Source organism: Cryptomeria japonica, chromosome 3, assembly GCF_030272615.1.
Source record: "Cryptomeria japonica chromosome 3, Sugi_1.0, whole genome shotgun sequence".
Classification (NCBI taxonomy): domain Eukaryota; kingdom Viridiplantae; phylum Streptophyta; class Pinopsida; order Cupressales; family Cupressaceae; genus Cryptomeria; species Cryptomeria japonica.
In genome coordinates, this window is record NC_081407.1 from 8,823,281 (window position 1) to 8,834,124 (window position 10,844).

The following is a 10,844-nucleotide window of genomic DNA, read 5'->3' on the forward strand; positions in this document are numbered from 1 at the left end:
CACTGGAATCTATTTCTGATGACTTCGTGTACCAGAGCTCAGACATTAGAACCCATTAAAGTATAGTTAAGGTTATTTATGTAAACAAGGTAAGGAAATGAATGGCAGGCTCCTCCACACTCAATATACTTGGCACTCAATTGTTTTCTTGATACACTTTGCTTCTGCTAGTGATGAACAAGATATTCATTTTTTGAATGATAGTTGTTTGCAGACAGGAATGATTAAAGTAACTAAAAGATTGCTGCTGAAAGGAGTTTCAGTCTTGGGCATCAAAGAATGTAATTAAGACCTTTGCTGACCGATTTAAAGTAAAGTAGAAAAGATTATAAGGAACTACATCACAACCTCTTCAAATTATATTTATTCATGAATACAAAAGAACAAGAATTCCATTTCTTGGAGAAGTACTCAATACTTTACATCTAATTAAAAAAATACTTTATAGGTCTGAGATTATAACCAGCCATGGCAAGAATGAAAAAGCTTTACATCTGATGAAAAAATATCCATAAAACATCTTAACAGATCTGATGAGACTATAACAGTCATGATAAGAGGGAAAAGCTTTACATTTCATGAAAAACGTTAAGAAACCATATTTAGTATGTCTGATATTATAATCAATTGCAATAAGAAAGAAAAGTTTTACATCTTATAAAAGAATATCAAGAAAGCTTACTTATTAGGTTTGAGATTATAATCAGCTATAACAAGAAGAAAAAGCTTCAAATCTCATAAGGAAACATAAAGAGAGCATTATTAGTAAGAGTCACAATAAGGAAAAAAAACCTTTACATCTTGTAAGAGAGTATGAATCTTTACATCTCATAAGTAAATACGGGAAAACCATACTTTGGGATCGGAGATTACAAACTACCAGTCTGAGAAGGGAAAGTCAAGAAATGCTTCAAATAAAGATTGATAAAAAAGAATCACCCAAATAATTGAAAGAAGTATTTCACAACTTCCGTGCGGACCCGGGTGATGGAGCTGATGGCCTGAGATGGTGGTGGTGGGGGTGGAATAGTCTGATGAGCTGTAGTAGGGTGCATATTCGCCTGAGATGGTGGAGGTGGAGGTGGAGGTGGTGGTGGTGGTGGAGCAGAAGAAGAAACCACGATACCCTGATGAGGACCTGTAGCAGGGTGCACATTTGTCTGAGATGGTGGTGGTGGAGGTGGAGGTGGAGGTGGAGGTGGAGCAGAAGAAGAAACCACGATACCCTGATGAGGACCTGTAGTTGGGTGCACATTTGTCTGAGATGGTGGTGGTGGAGGTGGAGGTGGTGGTGGGGGAGGAATACGAGCAGAAGAAGAAACCACGATACCCTGATGCATATTGTTGATCCTTCTTGGCTGATGAGAACCTGTAGCAGGGTGCACATTTGTCTGAGATGGTGGTGGTGGGGGTGGAGCAGAAGAAGGTAGACGAAACCCACTGTTCTGATGAACTGAGTGATTGTGAGCTGCAGAAGGTTGGCTGAAATAGACAGGGTTGGCTAAGCGAATAACGACAATAACTACTAGACCATCTACCCACATATTTTCTCCAAAGATATCTCCTCTGATTTGTCCTTGACGACCTTCCAGAGTAGCCGACAAAGGTTGATTCCAGATGCCAGGCGTAATAGGAGCAGAGAGCTGTATCAACTCAAAGGTACCTTGCAAATTCCTGGGGGCCTGAAGATGAGGCTGAATTATTACTACATTGCGTACTCGCCCACGAGCCATTAAAATCAAGATTCCATCGTCGTTAATGCTCCTCCTGAACTCATTCAAGCAACGAATTACGTTACAGTCTCTTTCCAAGATGAGGGGCATAAGCCCGGCTGCACCTTGGGCTCTGACCCTGTTTCTAGAGCCCCGAGGACGACCCCTTCGCCTCCTTGGCTGCTCTAAACTACGCCCTCCATCACAGGACTGGGATTCTGGTACATCACGGACTTCTGCATCAATAAGCCCGGCTGCACCTTGGGCTCTGACCCTGTTTCTAGAGCCCCGAGGACGACCCCTTCGCCTCCTTGGCTGCTCTAAACTACGCCCTCCATCACAGGACTGGGATTCTGGTACATCACGGACTTCTGCTTCAATTCCTACCATAATTAATTAGCTTCAAGAAATCCAAGAAAATACAATAAAAAATTCAAGAAAATACAATCAAAACATTCAGTTGAATTAGATGAGGGCAATAGGCCTGGCTGCACCTTCAATATCTACCATTGTAACAGGGGATTTGGCCCTGTTTCTAGAACCCACAGGTCGGCCTGGCTTCTCATTCGTTTCCTTCGCTGCTCTAGACAACACGCTCCTGTAGATTCCCAACTTCTCTTCTTGCCATTTCCATTATCATCAAGACTTCGGCTCCTTCCTATATATTTAGACTTCAACTCCTTCCTATATATTTAAACATCTAGGTAAACTCCTCCATGGTTTTCTTATAAGGTGCACTATGCTTTCTCATGAATTTTCATCCTCAAAATTGATTGAATTTATAATATTAAGTTTATAATGTTAAGTTATCTTTGATATATAAAATTATATGATACACTCTCATCACACTAATTATAAGAAATACTATTTTAAATGGTATATTGTTGACATAAATGTGAGGACTACTCTTTTAATTTATCTTACTTCTAGACTATTTTCATGATTTGTATCTCAATGTCAAATTCTTGTACTAGTGTAGCCCACTTTTTTCTCCTTTCTCCTAGATCTTTCTATATTAGCACATCTTTCATAGATGGATTCAGAGCTACTATAAACACTTAAATAATAACGATTTAATTTCTTAATAGCTCTGAAAAAATATCAATCTCTAAATTGTAAATTTTATAGCTCATTAATCCTCCACATTTTTTAAGCAAGGTGAATGAGTAAATGTAGAAGGGTTCTTTTAGTAAAGAATAATCAATATTGGGAGTATCAAAAGTGATATTCTTAATCTCTTCAAAATCCTTCCTCACTTCAAGGGTTCATTCTATTCTATATTCCCTTTTATTAATTGCATTAAGTAGTCTAACAATTTCAATAAATCTAGACTTTAATTTCTTCACAAATTTCATATTTTCAAAAAGAAAGAAAGAAAATTATCCCCTTGTTAGTTAGTAGGGAGAAAAAATTCAAGTTGGCTTCAATTATTTGAAGATTTATTTAAATGCCCTTTTTTAAAAATGGGCAACTCCCCTTTCATAACACCAAAGAGACACTTTTTGGGATTTAGTAATACGTCATGATCTTTGGACCTATAGAAGACATTACTCAAGTCATGCATATGATCCTCTCCATTTTTGAAAAATATGATAAAGATTATAGATTTAGATGATAATACATTCTTTGGCAAGGCCTCTGAAAGCAATATCCATGACCTATTAAAATAAATTCACTAGAATTTATTAGGCCAAAGGGGATCCTTTCACATGAAAATGTTCCTCACTTCACAGTGAATGGCATCTTTAAATAATATTGACAATCCATGAAAATCCTTTCATATATTGTTGAAAATAGAGGATGGGATTGAGAGAAACGAATCTTTGGAGAATAAATCTTAGAATTATTCCTCTTAAATATTGTAAAACCATTTCAAATTGGTCAAATTAAAGGAAATGGAACCACTTCAATAGCTAGGTTAAAGGGTTCAAAAGCAATTGACATGGATGGTAACCAAAATTTTCAAAAAATTAACAAATAGACCTAATAATAAGTCGAGGACAACTTATTCTAAGGGGGGAAGGATGTCACATCCCCATGTCACCCTATTCCACAGTGGGTGACCATAGAAAAATATATGATAAACAAATTAGATTTAATTCTTTCAAGATGAGGACACCAAGCATTAAACATGAAAATGATTGTGCGCTATATGAAATAAATGAGGCATGGGTGCCTACATGAAAATGAACGATAGGAGAGAAACACAATTTATGAAGAGAGGATGTGATTTTACAAGGAAGGGCATGCATTTACTAGGGTGTGGTATCTCTACCCCAGAGTCATCCAAAAACTCACAGTCATGGACAAAATTCAATACACAAAAAAGATTGTCAATCCTTTACCAATGATGAGACTAAAAATTAAAAAAAGCAGAGAGGAAGGGTAGGGGGGACGACAATTGACTTGATAGACATGTATGCAAGAAATGCAGAAGAGAGGGGAAGGCAAAGAGTCCAAAAAATTGTATCTATGGATGAGGGGAAATTCAGAGGGAAAGGAACTCACACTCTGCTTGGGAAAAAGAGAGAAGAGTGTGAAAAAGAGGAAAATAGAGAGGGCAACCTAGAGGGGATGAACAAGAAAGGTAGGCAGAACTTGGAAAGGGGGTGGGAAGAAATTTTGATGCTTGCCACTTGCACTTCCTTTCAAATTTATAAAGCCTTTTCGTGGAAAACATTTTGTGCACATCCTGTAATCATGGTAGCTACGAGACCACATTTTTCTTAGGCATTTTGTAATGCAGATCACATGAAGTAGATGGTCTATGCTCCCAAATTTTGTGTGCATGTCTATTAGGATTGTTACAATAGAAACGATCCCAAAGCTCTGAATTTGGTGTAGGTAAAGGGGGTGCGAGCTAAAGGTTGAGGAGTCAAGATTTACATCCACCAATAGAGTTTGCCTGGAAGTTTCTAATGCCTTATCAACAAATCCATTTTGTGCATATATTCATGTAAACCTTTTAGCCTTGAGACCACATATTTGTGAAGGAAATTGACTCAACATTTGATCTCGGAACTTGTAAACAACTCACTATAATTACAATGTAGAGGGTGTGTAGTTGAAGAAAGTATGAATATCCATGAAACATCGAATGAGGTAAATATATATTTTAGATGCGAGATGATGGAGGTGATCATCAAAAGAAAAACAGAGTAAAATGCAAAGGGGTAAGAATGGCGTAGAAGAGAGATTAGAGAGAATAAAACAAGGAAGAAGAGAGTTAAATTATGGAGATAGGGAAAGGAGCTTTGAAATGTCTAAGAAATTGTAAAATCTATATACTTGAAGATTCCAATGTGGAACTAGCTGAGTAGATTTTTATTCCACTTCAAAAATGTTTTCTTCCACATATTAGTATCCCTGTTGCCCCTCGTTTCCTAAGTTAGTATTTACTTTTAAATTATTTACACTTGCAACCAAGAGGAATAGATTTATTGAATTGGGTTTTCCTAAATGATGCATTATATAATTTTTTCTATTCTTACGTATAAATTACATTTCTTATGGCATTTTGTCAATTGACTAATCTCATTGTCTAAGCATAGAAATTGCTTCTAAGAGATCCTTAAGGATTAAGAATTAGTTGGAGATATGTAGCTTATCAAATTATTGATCTTGAAATTTGTGATTTATAGCATCATTCTTAGTAAGGAAATGTTATTCGTGAAACCTAAATTGTGTTAAAGACTTGGAAGTATTGTTTCCTTTTACTTTTCGGGTCTTTGTGGTTATCTCATTGTTCCCTCAAATAATCTAAAGTCATAAGTCGCAGTTTTTATGCGTTTTCAAACCTAGTCACTAGTCTCTCGCCTTTCTTAACCATGTCGTGGAGTTAGGAGTTTTTGTAAGTTCTCAGTAGCTTGACTTGTTTATATTAGAAACAATGAAGAATGAAGACTAAGAGGGGGTTGAATCGGTCTTCTCCTAGTTAACATCAAATTAAACTTCAAAATATAAACTGATAAACTACAACAATAACAAATAAGGAAATTAACAACACAACACACAACACCAAGATTTTTGACATGGAAAACCCAGTTAAGGAAAAAACCACGATGGGAACCTACCCACAATAAGATGATGCTCTGTAGTAGTATGTGAAAATATTACAATGGGGAATGCACATGCATTCAGGCACACTGCCTAGAGCTCACTGCTCAAAAGATATATGTTTAGAAGGCTACAACCCTCGGGGAAGTCTCATTGACTTGCAATATGATTTGGACTACAATCCAGAAGAACTGAACTACAATGATAGCATCTATAAATGCCTGATGACAATTCCAGTTAAGCACAATTGTCTGCTCTGCAACACCAATCTCACTTCAACACTTCACTAAATGATAAATCTCTTGTTCACACATTCACCTCTCTGATAATACAGACACCATACCGATACCCAAATTACATGAATATCTCACCTATATATACAAATCATCAACCTTGATAACAAGGTCGGCTAAACCCTCAACCCTCAACTCACAATTACAAATATTATATTACACAATACAAAGATCGATCACCAGACCAATATAATGATTTAAATTACATAGAATGGACCCAATTCAAATTACCAAATGATCACATCCACTAGAAATCACGCCAAGACCAACCGCAACACGCTACACCACCAAAAATACCACATAACATGAAAATCATCACCGGTTGATAGAAATTACCAAAAACTTGCACAAAAATCAATGTGAATCATCAAAACAAATAGGACATGGCTAGGAAACATCAACAAGCACGTTTGAACCATCTGGAATAGTTGCATCAACACCTCTTTTCAAATCTTCATCGATCAACATCAGAAAGATCAAGAACACAACCAATCAACAATTGTCACGAAGAAAGATAACTTGCAGAGCACCAAATCATGAACCATCTGAAATGAAGATACACAATATCATCCCAAACAATATCCCAAAGTATTAGAATAGGATCTGATCACACCAAAATATACCAGAGGAATACTGGTCTCTGCAAAACAATGATCAGCAAAACCAAACTACAAAACTAGATTAGAAAATCTTCCCAAGCTCACCGAAATAAATCACAGGAATATGTTGACATCAATGACAACGACATATCCTAGTAGTAGCAATGAACAACCATATCCAACAATCTCCCCCTTTCGAATTGATGGCAACATATGAATGTGAAAAACAATTAATGCACAGAAAGAAGATACCACCATCAAACTCCCCCTAAAATCAAGATAGGTAAAGCATTTTTTCACATGATCTATCTCCCCCTTTGACAACAATGCCAAATATCTCTAAAATAGAAAACCCAACTCTCTCCGAAAATAGAAACATGAATCTCTCTCTCCCTTGGACACACAATCAAAGCAACAAACCACTCCAGCAGAGGAGCAACACCAACTCATCAATCCAGATTAAAATAATAAGGCTCTAAATTCCACCAAATCAATGCAACTCAATGCATCTAATTCTCATCAGGAGGGGTGGATACTCCTAACTTGTCTCTCAAATAGATAAATGTATCTACAAGAAAAGGCTTAGTGAACATATCAGTAATTTGTTCCTTTGTAGATACATACTCTAGCTTCACCTTCCCTTCACTAAATTGCTCTCGCAAGTAGTTATAATTTGACTGATATATGCTTAGTCTTTGAATGTTGCGCCAGATTATTTGACATGTTTATAGCATTAGAATTATCATAGTATATAACAATAGGCTCATCATGAATAACTATGACATCTTTCAACATTTGCTTCATCCAAACTATCTGAGTGCAATTACTAGCATCAACAATGTACTCAGCTTCAACAGTAGATAAAGATACTGAATCTTGTTTGTTTCTAGCCCTTGAATCCAAATTCTTACCTAAAAATAATGCTCCACTAGTAGTACTCTTCCAATCATCAACATCACCAGCCCAATCCGCATCAGTATAGGCACACAACATGAAATCATCATTCTTTGGATACCATCAACCATAATCCACAATTCCCTTTAGATATCTGAATATTCTCTTAACAACAGTGACATGACTCTCCTTCAGATCAAATTGATATCTAGAAGCCATACACATCATGCATAATGTCAGGCCTAGTCTAAGTAAGATATAGCAGTCCACCAACCATAGATCTGTACAAACTCTGATTAGCTTTAGGAGATTCATTATTTTTAGACAATTTACAACCAGTCACCATAGGAGTTCCAACTAGTTTGGAATCATCTAGTCCAAACTTCTTCAACAATTCCTTCACATACTTAGTTTAAGATATAAAGATACCTTTTATTGTTTGTGCGATCTACAAACCTAAAAAAGAATTTCATCTCACCAATCATAGACATCTCAAATTCTTTCTGCATATCACCGTAAAAATTCATACTCATATCATCATCACCACCAAAGATAATGTCATCAACAAAGACTTCAACAATCAAAATTTTATCATTTTCAATCTTAAAGTATAGATTATTGTCAGCAACACCTTTAGTAAATCCTAATTTCAACAAGTATTCAAGTCTAATCTAGCATACCAAGCTTTAGGAGCTTGTTTCACTCTATAAAGTGCTTTCTTCAACTTACATACCATGTCTCCATAATCCGACAATGAAAATCCATCAGGTTTCTCAATGTAAACTTCTTCCTCTAGATCATCATTCAAAAATGCATATTTGGCATCCATCTCATATACCTTGAAATATTTATAAGCAACATAAGCAAGTAACAGTCTAACAACTTCAATTTTGGCAATCAGAGAAAAAGTTTCTTCATAATCAATTCCTTCTTGTTGTGAATACCCTTTGCATACCAGTCTAGATTTATTTATAGCTACTTCACCGAGTTCATTCAATTTGTTTCTAAAAACCCATTTAGTACCAATAACATTTTTATTCTTGGGTCTAGGCACAAGTTCCCAAGTGTTGTTCTTTTCAATTTGATCTAACTCTTTTTCCATGGCTCTTATCCAGTTATCGTCTTTACAGGATTCAAAAATATCTTTAGGTTCAACTTTAGAAATCAAACATACTTCTTCAACATCTAACCTTCTTCTAGTCATCACACCTTTATTCTTATCACCAATAATCTGATTCTCAGAATGATTCAATCTAACATACCTCAGAGTCTTTTGTTTAATCTGATCACCAGGTTCCCACACATCATCACCAATAGCAGTAACATCCGGATTAACAATCTCTATCAGATCATTTTTCTTAGGCTCTTTAGGCTAAATAGGATCTATGCCAACATGTTCACCATCATCATAAGCTCTGATCTCCTTCCCAAGGTTCTCATCTATCTTTACATTTGCACTCTCAACTATCTTTCTCAGTCTCTTCTTATAGAACTGGTAGGTTTTTCTCTTTGTAGAATATCCTAAAAATATACCTTCATCACTTCTAGCATTAAAATTTCCAATACCCTCATCTCTCTTGATATAACATTTGATACCAAATAATTTGAAATATTTCACAGTAGGAACATGAACAAACCAAAGCTCATAAGGGGTCTTGTCGGTATCACTTTTGATATGAACTTTGTTGAATGTATAGATTGCAGTGCTAATGGCTTCTCTCCAGTAAACCTTCAGAACATTTCCTTCAATCAACATGGTTCTTGTAGCATCCAAAATAGTACAATTATTTCTCTCAACAATTCCATTTTGTTGTGGGGTTCTAGGAACATAAAGTTGTCTTCTGATTCCATGCATCTCACAAAATTAATTAAAGTCACTGGAATAGAATTATCCACCTCTATCAAATCTCAGAAACTTCATCTTCAATCTGGACTCAATTTCAACTTTAGCTTTGAATATCTTGAATTTGTCAAATGCTTCTGATTTTTCCTTCAAAAAGACAACCCACATCATCCTGGAATTAATCATCAATTAGTAGCATAAAGTATCTATCACCCTGCACACTTCTAACATTTGTAGGTCCACATAATTCAGTATGCACAAGATCCAACAGGCCATCAGATGTATACTATTTTCTCTTGAAATAAATCCTTGTTTGCTTACCCAACTAACATTCCTTACATACTAGATTAACAAGTTTAACAATATTAGGCAGATCTCTAATAGCTTATGTAGAACTAATATTGATCAATGAATCAAAGTTTATATGACACATTCTTCTATGCCACAAACAACTCTCATCTATCTTAGCAATCAAACAACTTTTCTCACAAGCATTCAAACGAAAAATGTTACCTTCAGCCTTAGTCCTAGATGCAATCTCTATACTAGAGGTATTTAAGATCTTGCATTTACCATCCTTGAATTGTAGATCATAACCCTTGTCAACCATCTGTCCAAGACTCAAAATATTATGCTTCAAACCTTCAACATAAAAGACATCATCAATGTTATGCTTACCATCAAAATAAATAGAACCTATCTCATGGATCATACGGTTTTTGTCATCTCCAAATCTAACTATTCCACCATCATACCTTTCCATGCTTACAAATTTTCTTTTATCACCGGTCATATGATGTAACAACTGCTGTCAATCACTCATTCATTCTTTTCTTCTACCTTTGCATCCAAATATTTCTCCTCAACATAACAACTACTGGAATCAATAGGTATAGGTCTATCTTCTTTAATGGAAATAAACACAACTTCATCTCCTTCTGATTCATCATCTATAACACCTTCATCTGCAGCATAATAACAGTTCTTTTGGATCCTAAACTTCTGGTTAGACTTGTAAGGCTTATCATACTTTTCATGCTTCTCATATCTATCATTCTTGTCATTCTTATGAAACTTATCATATTTGTCATACTTAGCCATTTTGTCTGGGCATCTAGAAGCAAAATGTCCTATCTTATTACAAGAAAAAAATTTCAAGGGCAACTTTCCATCATACTTACCGACACCTTTAGGAAATCTCCAAGCAATCAATGTTTCAAACTCATCAAACTCTCTTTCCTGCTCTGCTATCTCTCTTCTTTCTCTTTCCTATCTAGATATCATGCACTCATTAGGATCATATTTCTGCTTACGAAATATTGACATTGATGCTCTAAATGAAGTCTCAGACTTTCCATGCGATTCTCCAAATTCGCTCAGCTCAAATGCAGCAAGTTTCCAACCAACACATCTCTTGTTACTATAGTCACACTCTAGATCTCATCAA

At 35.8% G+C, this 10,844-nt stretch overlaps 1 protein-coding gene across 2 annotated transcripts; it reads right to left on the reverse strand.

The window, feature by feature from the left end:
• Positions 1 to 738: 738 nt before the first annotated feature.
• Positions 739 to 2,423, reverse strand: LOC131065648 (AT-hook motif nuclear-localized protein 17). Of its 2 annotated transcripts, none has more exons than XM_058000225.1 (2): positions 2,207 to 2,423; positions 739 to 2,095 (listed from the first exon to the last, which is right to left on the reverse strand). In XM_058000225.1, exons 1-2 carry the CDS (start codon positions 2,220 to 2,222, stop codon positions 936 to 938), a joined length of 1,176 nt encoding a protein of 391 aa, XP_057856208.1. In that variant the 5' UTR covers positions 2,223 to 2,423; the 3' UTR covers positions 739 to 935. The 2 variants fall into 2 exon arrangements, with proteins under 2 accessions (XP_057856208.1, XP_057856209.1); XM_058000226.2 differs by having other exon boundaries at positions 739 to 2,083; positions 2,207 to 2,420.
• Positions 2,424 to 10,844: the final 8,421 nt, after the last annotated feature.